At 41.8% G+C, this 26560-nt stretch overlaps 1 protein-coding gene across 1 annotated transcript in view; it reads left to right on the top strand.

Moving 5' to 3' along the window:
* The window catches only part of LOC126259947 (glycosyltransferase 25 family member), an 846623-nt gene extending 820320 nt beyond the window's left edge, over nt 1-26303 (top strand). The window contains exons 9-10 of the mRNA XM_049957050.1: nt 16106-16309; nt 24549-26303. Coding sequence (XP_049813007.1) covers nt 16106-16309; nt 24549-24723 — 379 coding nt within the window. The 3' untranslated portion in view covers nt 24724-26303. The remainder of the gene's footprint in view (nt 1-16105; nt 16310-24548) is intronic.
* The last annotated feature ends 257 nt before the right edge of the window (nt 26304-26560 follow it).

The following is a 26560-nucleotide window of genomic DNA, read 5'->3' as shown; positions in this document are numbered from 1 at the left end:
AACACCATGCGACCTCATACTGGCAGTGAAATCGTCACTCTAACATCCCCCTAGACATGTCGTTTTACATATATTTGATCTAATGGCATTCCTTGTCCTGTGTAGAAAACTAGATTTTGGCGTTTTTGTGCTACTATTTGTGTGTGTGTGTGTGAGAGAGAGAGAGAGAGAGAGAGAGAGAGAGAGAGAGAGAGAGAGCGAGCGACTAAATTCATTAGTAGGTTTTTCCTCTCTCACGTCTGCGTAAAGCAAAAGTTCACAAGGCGACATAACAATCAGCTGCTTTCCTCATACTGTTTCTAACACAGAGTTACAATAAGATGAAACCCAAAGTAATCAAATCAATGTTTATTCAATAGTGTATGTTCTGTTTCATGCGTCACTTCTGAACATAAAGGATGCACACTGTTGACTATTAAGACTGTGTGCAGCAACGTCACATTAGCATGAAGCGTACTGCTTAGTTGAATGCGCAAATGGTTAGCATTTAAGTCCAACGGCACAGAATAAGCATCTGCATTCAGTGTACGGGGTGTCCCAGGAGAAATTCAGGGATATGACAGAAACGATCATTCGAAGCAAAAAAGTAGTAAACATGGCTTCTGAACTGCATATCGTAAGAGCTATGATCATTTGTTCAGTACTAGGGTAGCGAAGATGAACAAGTGCTCATTGCCTTTAACGTATGCATTTTTAGAGCACAGCATCTTTAGACTTTTTTGCCTCTAATGATCGCTGGTGTCATATCCCTGAGTATTGACCAATTTTCATGTGACACCCTGTACGAGGTGTATTCAAGTTCTAAGGCCTCCGATTTTTTTTTCTCCGGACTGGAAAGAGATAGAAACATGCGCATTGTTTTAAATGAAGCCGCATTCATTGTCAGTACGTCCCAGAGATAGCGGCACCGTACGGCAGATGGAATTTTACCGCCAGCGGCGAGAATGAGAACTGTTTTAAATACTTAAAATGGCGACGTTTTCCTTACTTGAACAGCGTGCAATCATTCGTTTTCTGAATTTGCGTGGTGTGAAACCAATTGAAATTCATCGACAGTTGAAGGAGACATGTGGTGATGGAGTTATGGATGTGTCGAAAGTGCGTTCGTGGGTGCGACAGTTTAATGAAGGCAGAACATCATGTGACAACAAACCGAAACAACCTCGGGCTCGCACAAGCCGGTCTGACGTCTTGATCGAGAAAGTGGAGAGAATTGTTTTGGGGGATCGCCGAATGACTGTTGAACAGATCGCTTCCTGAACTGGCATTTCTGTGGGTTCTGTGCACACAATCCTGCATGACGACCTGAAAATGCGAAAAGTGTCATCCAGGTGGGTGCCACGAATGCTGACAGACGACCACATGGCTGCCTGTGTGGCATGTTGCCAAGCAATGTTGACGCGCAACGACAGCATGAATGGGACTTTCTTTTCGTCGGTTGTGACAATGGATGAGACGTGGATGCCATTTTTCAATCCAGAAACAAAGCGCCAGTCAGCTCAATGGAAGCACACAGATTCACCGCCACGAAAAAAATTTCGGGTAACCGCCACTGCTGAAAAAATGATGGTGTCCATGTTCTGGGACAGCGAGGGCGTAATCCTTACCCATTGCGTTCCAAAGGGTACTACGGTAACAGGTGCATCCTACGAAAATGTTTTGAAGAACAAATTCCTTCCTGCACTGCAACAAAAACATCCGGGAAGGGCTGCGCGTGTGCTGTTTCACGAAGACAGCGCACCCGCACATCGAGCTAACGTTACGCAACAGTTTCTTCGTGATAACAACTTTGAAGTGATTCCTCATGCTCCCTACTCACCTGACCTGGCTCCTAGTGACTTTTGGCTTTTTCCAACAATGAAAGACACTCTCCGTGGCCGCACATTCACCAGCCGTACTGCTATTGCCTCAGCGATTTTCCAGTGGTCAAAACAGACTCCTAAAGAAGCCTTCGCCGCTGCCATGGAATCATGGCGTCAGCGTTGTGAAAAATGTGTACGTCTGCAGGGCGATTACGTCGAGAAATAACGCCAGTTTCATCGATTTCGGGTAAGTAGTTAATTAGAAAAAAAATCGGAGGCCTTAGAACTTGAATGCACCTCGTATAAGATAAGATTACGCAGCGGGTCTCTCATTAATAAATTACGTTCGAACGTTGGTTTTTGGTGTTACGCATTGTCTAAGAAGCAGAAACAGCTACCAACACGTGTCGGAATTCGATAGCTTCAGGTTTTTGGCCTACGGAGGATGTGGTTGCAAGTACCGCAGTATTGGTGCTCTCGCTGTTTGGTACCCGCAACTGTCATGAGAATATGGAATCGGAGGGCTGAGGAGAACAGCGCCCAACATCGTGAAGGATCTCAGCGGCGCCACTGGATTAGCGCGCGAGGGGATAGACATAATGCCCACTTGGCCGTGCAGGATCGTACAGCCACGTCTCGCACCTCGAGTCTGGAAATGTGCAGTATGACAAGCATCCACGCCGGCAAAGCGATGACGTCTGGCTCACCGTGCACTGTCATCACCGGTTTCCGTTGACGAGGCAACAGAGTGGTGGTGTGCCGCCACAGACGCGGCCAACGGAAACACTGGACGCTGCATCGCATCGTCTTTTCAGGCCACTTCAGGTTCTTGGCACAGCGTCCACGATGAATATATCGTTGTGTTTAAGCTCCGAGGCGAATTGAAGTTGCCAGGTTGCATTCGTCTCGTCACAGTGGCGCAACACCTAGTTCGATAGTATGTTGTTGTTGTTGTTGTTGTTGTGGTCTTCAGTCCTGAGACTGGTTTGATGCAGCTCTCCATGCTACTCTATCCTCTGCAAGCTTCTTCATCTCCCAGTACCTACTGCAACCTACATCCTTCTGAATCTGCTTAGTGTATTGATCTCTTGGTCTCCCTCTACGATTTTTACCCTCCACACTGCCTTCCAATGCTAAATTTGTGATCCCTTGATGCCTCAAAACATGTCCTACCAACCGATCCCTTCTTCTAGTCAAGTTGTGCCACAAACTTCTCTTCTCCCCAATCCTATTCAATACCTCCTCATTAGTTACGTGATCTACCCACCTTATCTTCAGCATTCTTCTGTAGCACCACATTTCGAAAGCTTCTATTCTCTTCTTGTCCAAACTGGTTATCGTCCATGTTTCACTTCCATACATGGCTACACTCCATACAAATACTTTCAGAAACGACTTCCTGACACTTAAATCTATACTCGATGTTAACAAATTTCTCTTCTTCAGAAACGCTTTCCTTGCCATTGCCAGTCTACATTTTATATCCTCTCTACTTCGACCATCATCAGTTATTTTACTCCCTAAATAGCAAAACTCCTTTACTACTTTAAGTGTCTCATTTCCTAATCTAATCCCCTCAGCATCACCCGATTTAATTTGACTACATTCCATTATCCTCGTTTTGCTTTTGTTGATGTTCATCTTATATCCTCCTTTCAAGACACTGTCCATTCCGTTCAACTGCTCTTCCAAGTCCTTTGCTGTCTCTGACAGAATTACAATGTCATCGGCGAACCTCAAAGTTTTTACTTCTTCTCCATGAATTTTAATACCTACTCCGAATTTTTCTTTTGTTTCCTTTACTGCTTGCTCAATATACAGATTGAATAACATCGGGGAGAGGCTACAACCCTGTCTCACTCCTTTCCCAACCACTGCTTCCCTTTCATGCCCCTCGACTCTTATAACTGCCATCTGGTTTCTGTACAAATTGTAAATAGCCTTCTGCTCCCTGTATTTTACCCCTGCCACCTTCAGAATTTGAAAGAGAGTATTCCAGTTAACGTTGTCAAAAGCTTTCTCTAAGTTTACAAATGCTAGAAACGTAGGTTTGCCTTTTCTTAATCTTTCTTCTAAGATAAGTCGTAAGGTTAGTATTGCCTCACGTGTTCCAACATTTCTACGGAATCCAAACTGATCTTCCCCGAGGTCCGCTTCTACCAGTTTTTCCATTCGTCTGTAAAGAATTCGCGTTAGTATTTTGCAGCTGTGACTTATTAAACTGATAGTTCGTTAATTTTCACATCTGTCAACACCTGCTTTCTTTGGGATTGGAATTATTATATTCTTCTTGAAGTCTGTGGGTATTTCGCCTTTCTCATACATCTTGATCACCAGATGGTAGAGTTTTGTCATGACTGGCTCTCCCAAGGCCATCAGTAGTTCTAATGGAATGTTGTCTACTCCCAGGGCCTTGTTTCGACTCAGGTCTTTCAGTGCTCTGTCAAACTCTTCACGCAGTATCTGATCTCCCATTTCATCTTCATCTACATCCTCTTCCATTTCCATAATATTGTCCTCAAGTACATCGCCCTTGCATAAACCCTCTATATACTCCTTCCACCTTTCTGCCTTCCCTTCTTTGCTTAGAACTGGGTTGCCATCTGAGCTCTTGATATTCATACAAGTGGTTCTCTTCTCTCCAAAGGTATCTTTAATTTTCCTGTAGGCAGTATCTATCTTACCCCTAGTGAGATAAGCCCCTACATCCTTACATTTGTCCTCTAGCCATCCCTGCTTAGCCATTTTGCACTTTCTGTCGATCTCATTTTTTGAGACGTTTGTATTCCCTTTTGCCTGCTTCATTTACTGCTTTTTTATATTTTCTCCTTTCATCAATTAAATTCAATATTTCTTCTGTTACCCAAGGATTTCTATTAGCCCTCGTCTTTTTACCTACTTGATCCTCTGCTGCCTTCACTACTTCATCCCTCAGAGCTACCCATTCTTCTTCTACTGTATTTCTTTCCCCCATTCCTGTCAATTGTGCCCTTATGCTCTCCCTTAAACTCTCTACAACCTCTGGTTCTTTCAGTTTATCCAGGTCCCATCTCCTTAAATTCCCACCTTTTTGCAGTTTCTTCAGTTTCAATCTGCAGTTCATAACCAATAGATTGTGGTCAGAATCCACATCTGCCCCTGGAAATGTCTTACAATTTAAAACCTGGTTCCTAAATCTCTGTCTTACCATTATATAATCTATCTGATACCTATTAGTATCTCCAGGATTCTTCCAGGTATACAACCTTCTTTTATGATTCTTGAACCAAGTGTTAGCTATGATTAAGTTATGCTCTGTGCAAAATTCTACAAGGCGGCTTCCTCTTTCATTTCTTCCCCCCAATCCATATTCACCTACTATGTTTCCTTCTCTCCCTTTTCCTACTGACGAATTCCAGTCACCCATGACTATTAAATTTTCGTCTCCCTTCACTACCTGAATAATTTCTTTTATCTCTTCATACATTTCATCAATTTCTTCATCATCTGCAGAGCTAGTTGGCATATAAACTTGTACTACTGTAGTAGGCATGGGCTTTGTGTCTATCTTGGCCACAATAATGCGTTCACTATGCTGTTTGTAGTAGCTAACCCGCACTCCTATTTTTTTATTCATTATTAAACCTACTCCTGCATTACCCCTATTTGATTTTGTATTTATAACCCTGTAATCACCTGACCAAAAGTCTTGTTCCTCCTGCCACTGAACTTCACTAATTCCCACTATATCTAACTTTAACCTATCTATTTCCCTTTTTAAATTTTCTAACCTACCTGCCCGATTAAGGGATCTGACATTCCACGCTCCGATCCGTAGAATGCCAGTTTTCTTTCTCCTGATAACGACGTCCTCCTTTAGTCCCCGCCCGGAGATCCGAATGGGGGACTATTTTACCTCCGGAATATTTTACCCAAGAGGACGCCATCATCATTTAATCATACAGTAAAGCTGCATGTCCTCGGGAAAAATTACGGCTGTAGTTTCCCCTTGCTTTCAGCCGTTCGCAGTACCAGCACAGCAAGGCCGTTTTGGTTAATGTTACATGGCCAGATCAGTCAATCATCCAGACTGTTGCCCCTGCAATTACTGAAAAGGCTGCTGCCCCTCTTCAGGAACCACATGTTTGTCTGGCCTCTCAACAGATACCCCTCCGTTGTGGTTGCACCTACGGTACGGCCATCTGTATCGCTGAGGCACGCAAGCCTCCCCACCAACGGCAAGGTCCATGGTTCATGTTGTACCATTGGCTATTCATAAAGATCACTTCTGGTTCGCATAGCCGGTAATTTGAACAGCAGTACTTACATTTCGGACGTGTTCAAGCTGATGACTGTGCTCTATCATCGAGGTTCTCTAGCAACAAAATAAAGCAAGGCTGTGCTGTCATTTCTTACGTGTGCGAAGTACTAGCACGTCACAGGTCGCCAGCCACTACGATTAATGTACTCTGGAGTAGAGTTGAAGGAGCACGGAATGCAACTTAAAGGTAAAAAGTTGAACAATAAATAAATATGACGGGAGCAAACAGGAAAAAATATTAAAACTAAACTCAGAAACTGTGCCTACTCAACAGTTTACATTAATAAATAAATCCAATAAAATTAGTTCTTGACTAGGATTCTACAGGACGTATTAAACGTTGAAAGTGATACAAAAACCAATTAAAAGAAAGAATTACATTTGTATCAACTGGATACATAAGCAATCTCAATTTAAAAAAGGAATACACAGTGTGGGAAGTAATGGAAAACTGAGAGGATTATGTGATGTTTAGAAGAGGGGATGTGCCTGATTGATCAGTATAAAACTTACCCCAATCAGAAAAAGTAATTTTGTATACCCCACTGTTTGCTAGTAATTAGGTCTTATCTGTGCTACTGAAATACACTGAGTTGTGGTGTTCTTCACATATTAGGAAATAATTCTATAGTTGCAGGATTTCAGTAGCTTTGCCACAATCTGTGATACCTCTCCAGGTATGGTACTGTACATCACTTCTTGCAGACACTGGAAGGGTCAGGGGCAGTATTCGGGGCGAGGAGGAGGTGAAATTACGTGTTCTGACTGTGTGAGTTTTATATTGGTCAATCAGGCAGCGACCTAGCAACAAGGCTGAACATGAACGTAACTGGAGGTTCCAGTATTATGACTTCGCATTTGCTGAGCTTGTACTGAGTGAGGGCTAAAACTACCAGCCACAGTCCCATGTCCTTCACTTAGCAAACAAGGGCCAAAAACTTAGTCCGTTTGAAGCCCTGGAAACTAACAAACATCTTGCCCACAGCCCTGATGTAATCTTATATGACCGAACACAGTTGGTACTTCCCCTCTAAACTTCACGCAATCCTCTCAGTTTTCTATTTCTTCCCACACTATGTGTTCCTTCATATTCCTCCATTTTCCTTTATTTATTGATTTATTTTATTTTATTGAAAGTGCCTTTGTATTCCGTTGTTACAATTGTTAATTCTTTCCTTTAATTGGTTTCTGTAACACTTCCCATATTTAATACCTCTTGTAGTAGCCGTATCAAGTACTAATTTTACTTTATTGGGTTTGCTTTTTTAATGTAAACTGTTATGGAGGCACGCACGGTTTTCGGATTTAGTGTTAATGTTTTTCATCTTTCCTCCGTTTATATGTATTTATTGTTGAGCTTTTTACCTTTTAAATTGCATAACCACTACAGTGTCAAAGATGTCATTTACTGTGTGCCTCGATCTAGATGTTACCCATCTTTTCTAGTGTTGTTTGCAAACATTGTAACATCTTTGGCGGCAACAGTCAGTTAAAGTCTGATGATGGACTTGGAAGCCGAAAACGGTCAACTCGTTAAATTAATCCTGTAGAACAGAAGTATATAATGCTTTTATTTATTATAATGTTCTTTTACCAAGAACCGACTGAAGAATCAGTTCCTTCACCATCATCTGATTTGATTCGATTACATTTCATTACCCTTGTTTGTTCCAATGTTCAACGTCCTTAGCTGTTTATGACAGAATTACAATGTCATCAGAAAACCTCGGCGTTTGAATTTCTTTTCCGCGAACTTTAATTCACTCTCCAAATTTCATTTTTCTTTCGTTTCTGCTCCCTCGGTGTACAGCTTACATAACTCCAGGAATAGGCTACAGCCCTACCTCTTTCCCTCCTGAAATACTGCTTTCATTTCATGTCCCGGCTCTTATAACTGCAGTCTGGTTATTGTACAAGTTTTAAACGACCGTTCATTTCCTGTACTTTATACGTGTTAGCTTTAGAATTTCAAAGGATGTATCCCACTCAGTATTATCAAAAGCTTTCTCTAAATCTACAGAATCTGTAAACATAGGTGTGCCTCTTTTTAACTTACGTTTGAGATACGTCGTTTGGTTAGTATTGCCTCGCGTGTTCCTACATTTCTACTGGAGCCGAACTGATCTCCCCCGAGGTCGGCTTCGGTAATAATCACATCTGTTAGTACCTGCCAGAAGAACCAGAAGAAAAATAAGAACGGAAAATGAACCATCTTTACTTAGTGTCTTCCACTCTGGGAGCTTTGCGCCTAATAATAATAATATATAAATAAATCTTTATTTTATAAAGAGGAAACGTTATTACCAAAACCCTCGAAAATTTCTTTACCGATTTACTTCATATTTTTACTCAATACTCTAATGAACATTCAGATGAACACACGCCATGAATTTTTAATTTATATAATATTTAAATATATGTATAACATATAAAGGGGAATTGTTACCAAAAATCTCATAACCTGCTCGACCGATTTATTTCAAATTTTAAACGTTACTATCATGAACGTTTGCACACATAAAGACTATAAATTTTTAGTATATAATATAATAGTGAGACGTTGTTAGCAAACGGGAAAATTGTATTTACGGCTTACCAGATTATGGTTTGAATACTACTACATAATTTGGATTTGCAATAACAATAAACAAGGCCCAAGGTAAGAGAGAGGCTGTCGGTAGACAGAGGGGTGGGACGAAATGGTCACAGAAAGCGGAAAGGAGGAGAGGCCGGAGAGAGGGGGAGAGATGGAGAGAGAGAGGGACAAGAGATGGATATAGAAAGGGGGAGAAAGTGATGGTCAGAGAGCTGGGGGAGATGGGGAGCAGGAGTTGGTGAGAGGCAAGGGAAAGAGGAAATGGACAGTAAAAGGGGAGGGAGGAGGAGATGGAGAGAGGGGGGAGAAAGTGATGAACAGAGAGAGGGAGGCGGAGAAAGAGAAGGTGAGGAGGAGATGGACAGAGGCAGAGGGGAGAAGGAGATTAGGACCTATATCCAATACATACAATTCCGCACCGTAACCCTGGGTTCGGTGTGGGTCGGCGGTGGAGTGAATGGACTACTGTAGTGGGGTTGTGAACCGCAGAGGGCTACGGCGGGGACGAAGCCTCTCCGTCGTTTCTACGTCCCCGGTACAATACACACACGGTACACACACTGCTTGGACATGTGTAAGAGGGGAGCTCATGGAACTTTTTTTATAGTGAAGAATGCAGACTTCCTGAATTTACGATTCTATTAATGCATATCATATTTACACGTATAATACTTTGGAAAATGTAGAACTTTGAAAACGAATGAATCATTCATAGTAGCTCTGTAGTGTACAATGAAACAGTGCCACATGCTACAAATTTATACGCCAGTGCCATGTATAGCTCACTATAACAGTTAAATATTAACCGGAACATCTGTTTAACAGTTTCTTTTCAACCCACGACCCTTATTGATAGTGTGACATGTATGCTTGTGTGCTTTATTTGAGAAAATTATAGGCCCCTTTTGATATGTCTGCGTAAGCAGAAGAAACTAATGCTCAAAGTCCGAAAACAATTTATTGGACTGTTCAAGTAACCAAAACAAATTCTCCAAGTATAACACCAACACAAATTAGTGATCCGTCTTCGAATTACCACTACATACAAGAATAATATTAAAAAAAAAACTGAAATAATTTCCTACTAGTCTCCGCCAGAGACTTCTCCGATATACCAAGCCTAATCTAGGGATCAGCAAGAAGATCTAAGCCGGGCTGCCGGGGCGGTAGCTATCCATGTCTGCTGGCGGTCGATGAACTGCCGATGTGCGGCCGAGCGCCGGCCTTCATAGCGCTTCGGCGGATGAGTACCTCGGAACTATTTTCTATCAAGTGGTTTGATGTGTGAAAATAGTTCCGGGATCTGCAGCGACCTCTTCCTTATGTTCATGTGGGCCGGTAGTGGCCCCTGGTGGCCGCTGGTGTCTTTGGTGTGTTGTTGTTGTTGTTGTTGTTGTTGTTGTGGCCGTTCATCAATATTGCCTGTCGGTTGTGTAGTGCTTCGGTGTGCCTGCGAGTGGGCAACCCGCGGCTGCAGACTGTCAGTTTGGTTGCTGACACTCTAGGCGCCGTGATGTCTGGTGGAGAAGGCCACAGCACCTTAATTCTGATGCTTTATTTTTTGTAAAAACGTAATTTCGTAGGACTATGCCCTTACTGAAATTATAACTAAATCCCGTAGACAGAAAAAATTATTTTCAGAGTTTCCTGGCTGGCATAGAAGTTCAGTTCTGTTGAATTTTTTTTGTATTGTTCATAGGACTAATGTCGTAGGAACTTCTGTGTAAAAAATAAACACGATTACCCGCATATTTATTGCTTGCGCTTTACTACTTCTTCTTTGAGGTAGATACAGAACTTGAATCGCAGTGCGCTTTGGACCTTGCCATAATTTGCAAGCCATCGAACTATGATACTTTTATCATTTTGTTTGCACATTCAGTCTCATTTTCTGGTAGGTACTGTCACTCGATCGTATTCTGTCAATAATTTAATGTTAACAAGAAATCATTGCTATCTTTTTATGCTTGGCGTAGTACTGGCTGTTGGTGAAATGGCCCGTTATTGAGCTTCTGTTCCTTTCATTCAAAAACAAGCCGAGCATGTTTGTGCTTCAGAAGAATTACCATTTAAAATGAGTGGAAGGGGGCTTTCCTCCAGAAAAATCTTGGACGAAACTATTTTTAATATACCTGTGTCCATTGTCGCAGGGAAAAATCCAAAATTTCTGTGTGTTTCTGTACACATGATGTCGATCTCGAATGCATTTTCAGCGATTCCTTTCCGTTCTCGTACTTTGAGATAATGTAAGAGCGCGCCCTTCTTTGAACTGAAACGTTGGTGTAACTAGTCACCTGACCAAATTGGTTATCGCTACGGCCAAGTCTGCGTTGTACTTTGCCAAGTATTAATAGTAAAATTATTATTATTATTATTATTATTATTATTATTATTATTAGCATTATTACTATATCCGTCCTTTGATCGTGTTCAGCAGTATGCAACTTGGTACCCAGCACCGAGATAATATACTGTCGACGTCTTCAATATGAAGACGGTTTGATGCTGAACTCCATAAGCCTGCCCTACGCAAGCCATTTCATCTCTGCATAACTATTTTATCTCCCTCTATAATTTTACCGTCGTCCCTCCACCCCCACCCTCTCCACTTCAACTCCGTTATCAAATTAACTGTTCCTTGATGTCTGAGGATGTGTCCTGTCACGGATCCCTTCTTTAGTCACGCTGTGCCATAAATTTCTTTGCTCCCTAAATCGATTTATTATCTCTTCACAATTCATGCCATCTACTGATGTAATTTTCAGTATTCTTCTTTACCGCAACTTTTCAGATGATTCTATTCTGTTCTTGCCAATTCTGTCTATTGCCCATGTTTCACTTCAGTATAAAGCTACATCCCAGACATGTCTTCCTAGCACATTTATATTGGGTATTAAGAAATACTTTTTCTCAGAAATACTTTAGTTGCTATTGCCGTGCTGCATTTTATATCCACTCTTCTCCGGCCATCCTTATTTATTTTGCTACAAAAATAGCAAAAACTCTGCTATTACTGTTAATATCTCATTTCCTATTTTGAATCCCTCAGTATCGCCTGCTTTAACTCGACTACATCACAGTCTCCTTATTTTACTTCTGTACACTCATAACCTCTTCTCAAGACACTGTTCATACGGATCAGTTTATCTTCAGAGTCCTTTGCCATCTCTGACAGGATTACAAATGCAGCAGGCAAACCTTAAAGTATTTTGTAATGTTTCCATCAGACGAGAAACCAATAGCTGTTTAGTATTTTAGAAAATGCATTTTAACCGGCAGCTGCTTCATTTAACCTGTATGTCATCTACCGGTTTCGGTGATGGATGTATGTCAACATCGAATTTGAAGACATTTTTTAAGAAATACAGTGTACACGAAGATGATATAACTAATCAAAAGACCGCTACGGTCGCAGGTTCGAATCCTGCCTCGGGCATGGATGTTTGTGGTGTCCTTAGGTTAGTTGGGTTTAACTAGTTCTAAGTTCTAGGGGACTAATGACCTCAGCAGTTGAGTCCTATAGTGCTCAGAGCCATTTGAACCATTTTGAACTAATCAAAAATATGTATACTACAAGGTAAAACGGAGCAGTTAAAAACATATCCAATTTTCCTTTTAAGCTGGCACAAAATCAAGGTCGTGACAGTGATCCTACGGAGCCGACCTCATTGCCAGTTGTAGTTTCCTATGTAGCACGCGCGTCCGTGTCATCGTATTTTATACGTTTCTGTCTGTCACTTGGATAGCTAACGCATACCTATGAGAAAAGTCGCGGCCATTCTAGTGATCTCGATATGTTACTCTCTCTGGCATTTGTTCGAGAAAAGTCGCGAATATTCTACTGTTTTCTTGTACAGAGAACCTTCGGTACGTAGCGTTATAAATACGGACTATTCGCCGAATAGGAAGCTAGTTTCATTCAGAAGCAGAAATATTAAGACTGAAGAATGAATAAGTAAACAGTACTAGTTGTAGCAAGTGCAAGTGTGAAGATTAGTAAAGAGTGAGAGTGATCAGCTCATTGTGTAGTATTAATAATAATAATTCATAGAAATTACATATTTTTACTAATAACGTAACAATAGTTTCCCATACCTAACATGTAATACGGATTAGGTATGGGAACCTACTGATGCGTATATCTCCGGTTGATGCGTATATTTCCGGTAATAGTGACTTTCGAGTTGTTGTTGCGATATAGGCCCTCTATCGAAAACACTAGAAAAGAACGGAATGGACAATAAAAGTTACACACAAACACACACACACACACACACACACACACACACACACACAAAACATAAATTGCTGGATGACGCCATCATTGGAAACTCGCCCTTATATTTAGCCCTCCCTCGAGGTTTTTCTGTACCACCCAAACAACTATCGTAACCCGTCCTTGTGAAATATGTTCGTTAATATTTCAAGGAGTTGTTTGGGTGGTTCCACTGTGACAATCTCGATGATCTCGTTCATCAGCTACTAAGGAAATCAGGGCATGTTTTTAACTGATCTGTTTTACCATGTAAGTGTACATATGTAAACCTGATCCACATTTTTAGTGAGTTATGTCATTTTCGTGTACATTGCATTCTTTCAAAAAAAAATTTTTTTTTTTTCAAATTAGATGTTGACAGACATTCAACGATGATAGTCTATAATCGAAATCGATATATAAAACGAGTGATGGTTAAAATTCATTTTCTAAAATGTTATTGTTCAACGTTGAATGTTAATTCAGTTTTCAAATTTCTTCTTGGTTACCTTTACTGCTCGCTCAGGGTACGGGTTGAAACACGTGCAGTGACCCGTCGTGCTTCCTGTGTAGTGCGAAATGAAATAATTCGGATCTAGTGAAGCGGGGGCTCTAGTTTAGCAGGAGATACAACCCGTCGACTTCGACCAATGACGTCAGAATTGGCCAGAGAGCATGTATTACAAAGATGAAAGAGCTGAGAAGAATATTCAGAAACAAAGGAATGCGAGAGAGAGAAACTGTACTTCACATATATAAGTGCCAGTAGCACGTTCACGTTAATGATATCGCGTGTTTGTATCTTAGTATTTCTCCGCACAATACAATGGAGAGAAATGAATGAAATATATTACTAGCAAACAATATATCACGTTACGTGTATGTCACTTGTATCTCGAAACTCTTTCGAACTGTATTGCTTAAGTGCAGTACGGGATACAAGTTTAGCGTACATCAATTTCTTAGTTTTAATTAGCATTGCTGTCCCGTTGTTCACTTGAACTATGTACCGCCTGCTTCACTAAACCGTAAATGAAACACCAGATACAAATTAAAAGCTCATTCGAAGTGTGTTGCCTAAGTACAGTACGGAATACGAGTTTGTCGTAAGTCGATTTCTTCGTTTCCACTAGCATTATTGTCGTGTTCTTCACTTGAACGATGTATCCTCCGCTTCAGTAAACCCTAAATGAAACACGGGATACAAATTGTAGATGTGTTTTTTATTTTGTCTCCGCTATTACTAACAGTCTTTTCTTACGTACATATCAGTACTACTGATGACAGCAGGACCTACGTATGTAATATATGTATACCAGATTTCGGTTGACCCCTATATATGTACACTGGTAACAAAAAGGTGGAAATAGAGGTACGTTACATTTGCAACCTGTACCTCAATTGAACTACACGAAGACAAAAAGACGACACATGTACAATTTGTATCCCGTACGTCACTATGGGGTACAGTTCTTTTGTTGCCTTGGACGGTAATAGTATCCCATTCGTTACATGAGCTATATAGCTGTACACATTTGTATCTTGCTCTCCAATTGACATACACTACTGGCCATTAAAATTGCTACACAAAGTGGAAATGCAGATAATAAACGGGTATTAATTGGACAAATAGATCATACTAGTACTCACAATGTCATGTGATTACATTTTCACGCAATTTAGGTGCATAGATCCCGAGACATCAGTACCCAGAACAACCACCTCTGGCGGTAATAACGGCCTTGATACGTCTGGGCATTGAGTCAAACAGAGCTTGGATGACATGTACAGGTACAGTTGCCCATGCAGCTTCAACACGATATCACAGTTCATCAAGATTAGTGACTGGCGTATTGTGACGAGGCAGTTGCTCGACCACCATTGACCAGACGTTTTCAATTGGTGAGAGATCTGGAGAATGTGCTGGCCAGGGCAGCAGTCTTAACATTTTCTGTATCCAGAAAGGCCCGTACAGGACCTGCAACATGCGGTCGTGCATTAAACTGCTGAAATGTAGGGTTTCGCATGGATCGAATGAAGGGTAGAGCTACGGGTCGTAACACATCTGAAATGTAACGTCCACTGTTCAAAGTGCCGTCACTGCGAACAAGTGGTGAGCGAGACGTGTAACCAATAGCACCCCATACCATCACGCTGGGTGAAACGCCAGTATGGCGATGACGAATACACGCATTCAATGTGCGTTCACCGCGATGTCGCCAAACACGGATGCGACCATCATGATGCTGTAAACAGAACCTGGATTCAGCCGAAAAAATGACGTTTTGCCATTCGTGCACCCAGGTTCGTCGTTGAGTACACCATCGCAGGCGCTCCTGTTTCTGATGCAGCGTCAAGGGTAACCGCAGCCATGGTCTCCGAGCTGATAGTCCATGCTGCTGCAAACGTCGTCGAACTATTCGTGCAGATGGTTGTTGTCTTGCAAACGTCCCCGTATGTAGACCCAGGGATCGAGACGTGGCTGCACGATCCGTTACAGCCATGCGGATAAGATGCTTGTCATCTCGACTGCTAGTGATACGAGGCCGTAGAGATGCAGCACGGCGTTCCGTATTACCCTCCTGAACTCACCACTTCCATATTCTGCTAACAGTCATTGGATCTTGACCAACGCGAAGAGCAATGTCGCGATACGATCAATCGCAATCGCGATAGGCTACAATCCGACCTTTATCAAAGTCAGAAACGTGCTGGTACGCATTTCTCCTCCTTACACGAGACATCACAACAACGTTTCACGAGGCAACGCCGGTCAACTGCTGTTTGTGTATGAGAAATCGGTTGGAAACTTTCCTCATGTCCGCACGTTGTAGGTGTTGCCACCGGAGCCAACCTTTTGTGAATGCCCCGAAAAGCTAATCATTTGCATATCACAGCATCTTCTTCCTGTCGGTTAAATTTCGCGTCTGAAGCACTTCATCTTCGTGGTGTAGCAATTTTAATGGCCAGTAGTGTATATAGCGTCAGTGTCAGGGCGAAGTGAAGGACGGGATACAAACTGTAGTTGTGTCGTGGTTTTCGCAAGTACACATTCGAAAATGTCGTACTGATACTGGTGCGACCTAGCAATTACATTTCTCACGAAGGTCTGCTGTTAAGTGTCGGTGACGACGTTTTGTTTTTTTGCGCAGATACCTGGGACGCAAGAGGATGCAGGAAGCCGAGGAGCCGTTTGTGGAGGGCAGTGACAACCTGGTGAAGGCCAGCTACTCCTACTGGACGCTGGGGTACCTGCTGAGCCGGCAGGGCGCCCGGAAGCTGGTGGACGCCAAGCCGCTCGACAAGCTCATGCCCGTGGACGAGTACCTGCCCGTCATGTTCGACAAACACCCCAAGTGAGTTTCTTCTGCCATTTGCGTACTAAATAGACCGAGAAATATAAATAAGATCTTATGGGCGTTGATGCCAAGTCCTCTTCAAACTTCTCCCAAAAGTCGATGTTCCGAGCTTTCTGCCGAGATCTTCTTCAGGAATCGTCTGTTATTCTCGGCTGACGGAACGGTATCGAAAAACTGCGTCGCGTTCATTTATAAAAATGATATTTTCTCGCATTTTTCCGAAGAGATGGCGCTGTAAAATAGAATTCCGAACCTTTCATTGGTGGATCGTCATCATTGGGTAGATGTAATAAAATAGATAGGGTGTATTACCAAATTATTATTGTCTCCGTGCTGTCGCACTGGTTTCCTAGTTATTGTTTATATTCTTCTAGTTCCTATATGGTTGGGGAATTACTTCTTTGAAGTCTGGAAGCCACGTAAACTTGATAGCCGTCATTCCTACTAAATTGTCACTCACCCATAGAGATCTCAACTTCCAGAGTCTCTTCTTTACCTAGGCCTTGTGTGTTGTTAAAATGTGTTTTCTCGCTAGGTACTGTTTCTCTGGTATTCCGCTACACTTTGTATGGCATTGGTGCTCAATTTAAAGCCATTTTTTATTGTCCCCCAGATTCTACTATATACACGTCCCCACTACCATTACGAAATACACTACTGGCCATTAAAATTGGTACACCACGGAGATGACGTGCTACAGATGCGAAATTTAACCGACAGGAAGAAGATGCTGTGAAATGCAAATGATTAGCTTTTCAGAGAATTCACACAAGGTTGGCGCCGGTGGCGACACCTACAACGTGCTGACATGAGGAAAGTTTCCAACCGATTTCTCATACACAAACAGCAGTTGACCGGCATTGCCTGGTGTAACGCTGTTGTGATGCCTCGTGTAAGGAGGAGAAATGCGTACCATCACGTTTCCGACTTTGATAAAGGTCGGGTTGTAGCCTATCGCGATAGCGGTTTATCGTATCGCGACATTGCTGCTCGCGTTGGTCAAGATCCAATGACTGTTAGTAGAATATGGAATCGGTGGGTTCAGGAGGGTAATACGGAACGCCGTGCTGGATCCCAGTCGAGATGACAGGCATGTTATCCGCATGGCTGTAACGGATCGTGCAGCCACGTCTCGATCCCTGAGTCAACAGATGGCGACGTTTCCAAGACAACAACCATCTGCACGAACAGGTCAACGACGTTTACAGCAGCATGGACTATCAATCAGCTTGGAGACCATGACTGCGGTTACCCTTGAAGGTGCATCACAGACAGGAGCGCCTGCGATGGTGTACTCAACGACGAACCTGGGTGCACGAATGGCAAAATGTCATTTTTTCGGATGAATCCAGTTTCTGTTTACAGCATCATGATGGTCACATCCGTGTTTGACGACATCGCAGTGAACGCACATTGGAAGCGTGTATTCGTCATCGCCATACTGCCGTATCACCCAGCGTGATGGTATGGGGTGCCATTTGTTACACGTCTTGGTCACCTCTTGTTCGCATTGACGGCACTTTGAACAGTGGACGTTACGTCTCGTGGCTATACCCTTCATTCGATCCCTGCGAAACCCTACATTTCAGCAGGATAATGCACGACCGCATATTGTAGGTCTTGTACGGGCCTTTCTGGATACAGAAAATATTCGACTGCTGCCCTGGCCAGCACATTCTCCAGATCTTTCACCAATTGAAAACATCTGGTCAATGGTGAACGAGCAACGCAGGTCACTACTCTTGATGAACTGTGGTATCGTGTTGAAGCTGCATGGCCAGCTGTACCTGTACACGCCATCCAAGCTTTGTTTGACTCAATGCCCAGGCGTGTCAAGGCCGTTATTACGGCCAGAGGTGGTTTTTCTGGGTACTGATTTCTGAGGATCTATGCACCCAAATTGCGTAAAAATGTAATCACCTGTCAGTTGTCGTATAATATATTTGTCCAATGAATACCCGTTTATCATCTGCATTTCATCTTGGTGTAGCAATTTTAATGGCCAGTAGTGTAGTTTCAGATTTCTGCGACCATGCATTGACGCCAGCTGTTTGTGGCATAACAAAATTTGTGCTGGACCGGGACTCGAACCCGGATTGCCCGCTTATCGCAAGCGGTCGCCTCAATTACTTCGGATATCAGAGCACGCCCCCAGGACCGATCAAAACCTCCATATGCCACCCAGTCACAACCCTTATGCTCCTGCAATTCGTGTTTCCGGCAGAGGGAGTTTTGCGAGCATAAGGGTTGTTACCACGTCGCATGTGGAAATTCGGATCGGTCCTAGAGGTATGCTTTGATAGCCGAAGTAATTAAGGCGACGGCATACGATAAGCGGGAAATTAGGGTTCAAGTCCCGGTCCTTCACAAATTTTTATATGTCGCAAACAGCTGACATTAATGCATAATCGCAGAATCTGAAATTATTTAGCTATGTTTACCACAACAGTAATCAGCAGTGATAGTCTTTTCCTTCAGACGTGCATCCATGAGAAACTATTTCGTAATGTTTACCACGGCTGTAATCATCACGGACAGTGTACATTCATTCAGACACGCATGCGTATCTGAAATGGTTCAAATGGCACTGTGGGACTTAACTTCTGAGGTCATCAGTCCCCTAGAACTTAGAACTACTTAAACCTAACTAACCTAAGGACATCACATACACTCATGCCCGAGGCTGGATTCGAACCTGCGAGCGTACCGGTTACGCGGTTCTAGACCGTAGCGCCCAGAACCGCTCGGCCACCCCGGCCGGCCTGCATATCTGAAGGATATTGTGTTGTGAAGATACAAACATTGTTTAAACACAGGCATAGTAACCATCAGTGATGTCGCACTGCTGTACGTCACTTCACAGACGCTTTAGTTTGGTTGTGATTAAGTGCGTCAGTTGTAAGCCGGCAAAAATCTTGTGGCTGGAAATGAAGTTTTTTTATCAATTTTCCACGGGATTTTTACCTGTGCTTTCAGTTACGATACTACCGTGATGTGACCATACAAAATAAGGTGGTGGTTTTCGTATCTTCTTGCCTTCATTGTAAACATAAATTTTTCTGGAGGCTCTATCTACACTATGTGATCAAAAGCATCTGGACACCTGGCTGAAAATGACTTACAAGTTAGTGGCGCCCTCCATCGGTAATGCAAGAATTCAATATTGTGTTGACCCACCCTTAGCCTTGATGAGAACTTTCAACCTCGCAGGCATACATTCATTCAGGTGCTGGAAGGCGTCTTGGGGAATGGCAGCCCATTCTTCATGGAGTGCTACACTTAGCAGCCATCCATGGAGACCATCACACAGGAATTCCAAACTGCATCAGGATCCACTGCAAGGACTATGGCAGTTATGCGGGATATGAGAAAACTTGGAGTTCATGATCGAGCGGCTGCTCATCGATGTCGGTCAGTGAGGGCTGACACGAAGTCAGCGTTACAAAACATACCAAAGGTGTTCTACAGGGTTCAGGTCAGTCTCTTCCCGGCGGGGTCAGGGATTTTCTCTGCCTCGTGATGACTGGGTGTTGTGTGCTGTCCTTAGGTTAGTTAGGTTTAAGTAGTCCTAAGTTCTAGGGGACTGATGACCATTGGTTTTTAAGTCCCATAGTGCTCAGAGCCATTTCAGGTCAGTCTGTGCAGACCAGTCCATTACAGGGAAGTTATCGTCGTGTAACCACTCCGCCACAGGTCATGCATAATGAGCAGGTGCTCGATTGTGTTGAAAGATGCAATCGCCATCCCCAAATTGGTCTTCAACAGTGGGAAGCAAGAAGGTGCTAAAAACACCAATGTAGGCCTGTGCTGTGATAGTGCCACGCAAAACAACAAGGGGTGCAAGCCCCTCCATGTAAAACATGACCACACCATAACACCACCACCTCCGAATTTTACTGTTGGCAATACACACGCTGGCAGATGACGTTCATCGGACATTCGCCACACCCACACCCTGCCATCGGATCGTCACATTGTGTACCGTGATTCGTCACTCCACACAATGTTTCTCCACTGTTCTTCCGTCCAATGTTTGCGATCGTTACATCAACCGAGGCGTTGTTTGGCATTTACGTCCGTGATGTGTGGCTTATGAGCAGCCGCTCGATCATGAATTCCAAGTTTTCTCATATCCCGCCTAACTGCCATAGTACTTGCAGTGGATCCTGATGCGGTTTGGAATTCCTGTGTGATGGTCTCCATAGATGGCTGCCTATTACACTTTACGACCCTCTTCAACTGTCGTTGGTCTCCGTTAGTCAGCAGACGAGGTCACCCTATACGCTTTTGTGCTGTACGTGCCCCTTCACATTTCCTCTTTACTACCACATCTGAAACAGTGGACCTAGGGATGTTTAGGAGTGTGGAAATCTCGCGTACTGACGTATGACGCAAGTAACACCCAATCACCTGACCACGTTCGAAGTCCGTGAGTTCCGCAGAGCGCCCCATTCTGTTGTCTCACAATTTCTAATGACCACTGAGGTCGTTGATATGGAGTAGGTGGCAGCACAATGCACCTAATACGGAAATCGTATGTTTTGGCGGGTGCGCGGATACTTTTGATCACATGGTGTATGTTGATCATCAACATTTCTCGTAATACGTCCTGCGCCAATCCCAAGCTATGAGGAAGTCATGACAAGACAGAGTGTTTAGATTACTTGCTTCTCGACTGGTTGATGGTGTGAAATGATGTCTGAATACTTATCTGTGTTGGTAGGCTTCCTATAAATTGTTTGTCATATGGTAAGCCAGGCTTTCTATAAACCAAAACACATAGGAATGAGAGAATTCAACAGAATTATTCGACCACGTTTCGAACCCCCGTAATATGGGTTAATGATGTCACATTGGCATCAATTTTCACCATAATCCTGCCCAATGCCATTGAGAATGTGTCACACGATGGGAAGGTAGGCACAGCGCCTCTTACCCACATTTCGCCCCTTTTTTTTGAAGCCTCTATGATGAAGATCAGAACCCCGATGTCCAGCTTTGAAATCGCGAGGTTTTCTTGTTAGTGGCCGAGAAAAGCATTGCAGACACACCATCGTTCAGAACTGGCACGAAAAGGCCTCAGGGGGTCACATGAAACCACCCCTTTCCCTTGAGTGTTGATTCCCACACATTTCGCGATCGAAAACGATAGTTTGCAGTGCGATTAGCAACGGGAAGACGTTCTTAACAACCTTTGACACTGCTGATACCCTCGGACGTTTGAGTCCTTCTGTAAGGACATAATGGGGTTGCATCCCCATTACACGTGATCGACCCCTTTGGAATCCAGCGCGACCGCAATGTTTACTCTCATGTATAGTTGGAACCACTAGGGACCTTTAAAAACGATTAGAAGAAATTTGAACGTGATCCGAAGCAGCAAATGGTGCTTATCCCTTCTGTGCCCTTCTGTTTCACGTCCTCCTGTGGCGTGACCATGGAGGATTGTGACATTGACTCATACGTGGATAAAACTAAGACCCCCAGTTCGACAAAACCCCTGGTGTCACCCACCCACCTTTATTGAGAATTTTAGTAATGAATGTGTAATGATACAACCTATAAGGTGTCAAGGCACCAGTAGACAGGCGACTGGAATCACAAGTGTGTTACGGGGTTGCCTACTCGCATGTATATATATGTATGTATGTTAGGGGTGATTAATTTATACTACACTGACAGAAACTGTATTACACCACGAAACCCAAACCAATATTTTTCAAAGTTCAAAGACATTCGCCACATTATTGATATTAAATGGTTTAACCTTCATTCCATTCAGAATTGATGCCCATTTTAAAAATCATTTTGAGGCATAACCTCCATGGGTATAAGTGCTCTCTTCTGTTCATTATGGCATGGAAGCACACAACTACTGAATGTCATCTTAAAGAATTTCTTATAATGCCTGAAACACATGAAGAATGCTGGTTGGAGGCTCACATGAAAACATGTGTTTCCCATTGCATCCCAGACATGCTCTATAGATGTGAAATCAGGGAAATGGGAATACCAGTTAGTGGTTAGTACATCCCTCAAGGCATCTGTGATGTGGATTGCAGTGTGGAATCTTCCCTTACACTGTTGGAATACACCATTTGGTGCCCTGGTAACGAAGGGTGTGACAAAAGGGTTTTCCATTCTTGCAAAATACTGGCAAGCATTCAGAGTCCCTTCAGCAATTACCAGATTGTTCCTGTTGTCATAACAAATAACCACTCACAATGATCCCAGTGGTTGGAGACATGGATCTCAAGAATTGCTCTTTCCTGTGATCTTCCACCACGTCATTTATGGACACATCAGCATTAATCTGACCACCCGAAGTTAAAGCAAGACTCATTGCTGAGGACCATATAATGTTGTCACTTGATGCCCCAGTCAACTTTTGATCCACACCATGCAAGTCTATTCTCTGTGGTATGATGTTAGCAGTAAATAAAGCATGATAATCTTAACCCATCTTCCAGTAATCTGTTCCCCATTGTTTATGATTACAATATCTCCAACCTCTGTCTGGATTTCAGCTGTTGTCACCTGTCGATTTGTCAGAGACAGAGTGACAGTCCTGTGATCTTAATGGTCATCTCATCATGACTCCTTTGCAGTTGTTACACTACAGCCCATTGTCTGTGCAGTCTGTCGGTGTGTTGCTTCCATGTCTCTTGTGCCAATGATTCAACCTTCTTGAAGCCAGAATGATGGCAATGACTTGTATGTGCACTTCCTCTGTGATATGTCTTATGTCACTGATGGTGCACAGATATTCATATAAACAATGCAACACAATTTCATTGGATTATTCATACACACATAAAAAGTACCCTTCTCAGTTTGGAGGCAATAATATGCATGGACCAAAACTCAAATCCCCATCCAGGAGTTTGATTTACATGCAAATCAAAATTTCCCTACGCTCAAGTCCCAACAAGGATGGCAATCAATGATTAACTGGAAGATTGCCAAAACTGAAAAACAGAAATTTCAAGTTCTGGATTCACTATAAATGTTTTAAAGTTAATAGCACAATTAGAAATTCACTATTTAGTCTTGGTGCCTGCAAACAGAGACAATATACACTTAATCAAAATAAGATCCAACTCTGAACAACCAGAGTTAAAGTCACTGCCATTGAATTAGTCAGAATCAAAAGTTTAAAAGCACAACATTGTGACAGCCCAGTATTAATGTGTCCACAAGCCCACACTGCAGAACAAGCTTTATCTTTGTGGGCTCTGATGACAGAATTGGCTGTTCCACATAGCAGCAGTTTCCAGAAGGATAACAGGTGTCAAAGATGCTGCAGGTGCAATGGTTTGTAAGTGAGACTTAATGAACTGCTACTGCAGTCAGTGTCTGGCCCACAGAGCTCACTAGGAATGACCTGGCTTCCCAGTACTGAGCACCAGCCTTAAATTCAGTTGAGTGAGTAGTTGAGACACAGCACTCTGGGTGTGCTGTATTTATGTCTCTACCTAAAAAGTTACAGTAATGATACACACACTAAATAGTCATCATATAGAAATGGATTTTTGTATTATGAAAATACAGAAAACAAACTTGTGTGAGGATGGATTTTAAGCAACATATTCCACAGGCATGGATATACTGAGGTATCGGAATGAATGTTCTCTCTGCATGGCCCTAGACTGTGGCTAAACCATTTCTCTGCAATATCCTTTCTCACCAGATTTGTGAATTTTGGTTGGTAGAAGAAGAGTTATTGGTGTAAATAAAGCTTTGAGGGTGGGTCATGAGTCAAGCTGGACAGCTCAGTCAGTAGAGCTCATGCCTATGAAAGGCAAAGGTCCCAGAGACAAGCCCTGGCCCAGCACAGTTTTAATCTACCAGGATGTTTCTTTGAAGTATCGGTTTGGTGTAACACTTTCATTTCTGTCTCTGTAGAATAGTCAGCAGTGTCATGTGTAATAAGGGATCCCTGACCCATTTTGTTACAGTGTGAATATGCTTTAATGTTTCTTTACGTAGAATATCTTAAGATTTTTCTGCTGTAAATTTGTTTATTAATGACAATTAAAATTAAGTATGATTTGGCATATGAGATATTTTTTATAATATAGTTGAAAGGATCTTGAATTGTTTAACATCAGTTACTTTGATTTACCATATTAAAATATCTCTAGAATTATACATTTTACTTAAGAAGAATTTCATTTTATAGATGATATTTAAGCCAGAGTCATAACTATAACAACTGATATTCTCCATTTCTCAGTGATACATGGAAGGAATACTTCCCAAATCGAAACCTGATAGCATTTTCAGCTGAGCCTCTGCTTGTCTACCCAACCCACTACACTGGCGAAGAAGGTTATATTAGTGACACAGAGGATTCTGCAGTAGTGAAGGAACCAGAGAAGCATTATCATGTTACAGGAGAAGAGCTGTAAACAAGTTCCATTATAGAAAGATAGTATCCCTGTCATTTTACAGTTTTCATATAGTCAGACCTCAACATTTATGTAAGGAATAAAATTTTCATTATATCACTACTGACCAGCTACACTGTTGTTTACAAAAATGTATGGTTCATCTGTCATCCACAGGTTACAGATTTTTTTTATCATAAAAGTAATTCATAGATCTGTTGAAAGACTTTTGTGTCATCACTCTCCTTTCACTAATTCTAATAAAATATACTGAACTGTAACAGATATTAAAAATTCACATTTTTCTTTTGCTGACAGACCTTGCTTCATTTCATTGTTATGCAACACACTTCAAAATTGTAGTTGGTCAGCTCAGTGAGACATAAAGTTTAGAATTATTAAACATGATTGGTCTCTTAGCAGGGAGTTTAACATTATTACTGCATGAGGGGAAAAGAGAGAGACTGAAACTACAAAAGTAATGTTTATAGAACTGTGTTTTAATATTGTTAATAATGGTCACATTGGGGACATTCAGATTAAGAAACTTTACAATGAAAAGGGCACGGGTAAAGACTGGGTATTCATAAAAACTTGGAAAGGTCATGTTGATCTTCATATGTGCAAAGTGAAATATATAATATTGCCACCAGATATCTGTAATACAAAAGTTTTGTGACTGAATGTGGCTGAAATTCTTACTGTTAGTCTGTCACTAGTAAGCTGACAAAATTAAAGTTCTTTCAATGAACAGACATTGCATATTATAAGTGAAAATTTAATGACACCAAAGAGTTCACTCAAAATGCTGTTACAGCTTTGGAAGTGCTTGGTACTGTAATAAGAAGAATTTTAATACTATTATATCCAAGACTGAACTTTTTCAGTAGGACATATTATTTTCTTATACAGATTTTTTTTTACTGCTACCCATGAATGTTTAATTGGTAGTGATAATGTAATTATAAAAACAGATTTTTTTGTATACCCTGTGCTTCTGCTGTACAATTACTCAGTCTATATTGCTTCTAAGGCTACACAATTTACATTTAACAAATATTTGTTTGCATACATTTGCATACATGGACCTGATTATGATGATGTGTTATTTATTTGTGCTAAAGTTTTCTTGTATGTCTTTGTTGTAAAAGATATGTTGTAATGCTTCAGCGTTATGATGTCCCCAAAGAACAGTGTTTCTTATAATATTCTTTTGCTTATTTTTGAGATTTATAGGGAAGTAGACTTCAGTTGAAATTAGTGCATGACTACATTGATGCTGCAGTTGTCTAGCAGGGAGGTAAAGTGAAATGGTGTTGATAGAGTGACAGCTCACACCATTAGGACAAAACAGTGAAGCATATTTCTGTGAAGTCATAGTAATCTCTTTAGTGAAAATTATACAGCCATGAGTGAATGAATGGTATAACAGTTACCTAACATAACGCTTCAAACTTGATGGTGCCATATTTTGTAGCTTTTATTTTATTTTGTAATTTTAACTGCCATTCATAAATATTTTATATATTGTTAAATATTTTATGTATTGTTCATTGTGCGTAATTGGCAATGTCACTGTTAATTTTAGTGCCATCATTTTATATGTGTATGTTTTATATTTTGCATCTGATGGTATATTTTTTGAAAAAATAAAAGTTATTTAACAGTAAAAAAGTTTTTTTGTTGGCTATATACTCTATTGCAAGTTTTGAACTACCCTACAGTGCCCTGAATATGTCCTTTGTTGTAACACAAATGATAGTGATTTATGCTCAGTTTTAATTTTTTTTTTTTTTTGGCTGTTCATACTGTTTTTCATAAATTCATGGTAAACATTCATAAATCACCTTAAGTGAAT

Source organism: Schistocerca nitens, chromosome 5 (genome assembly GCF_023898315.1).
Source record: "Schistocerca nitens isolate TAMUIC-IGC-003100 chromosome 5, iqSchNite1.1, whole genome shotgun sequence".
NCBI lineage: Eukaryota > Metazoa > Arthropoda > Insecta > Orthoptera > Acrididae > Schistocerca > Schistocerca nitens.
This window is presented reverse-complemented; position numbering and strand designations above follow the sequence as displayed.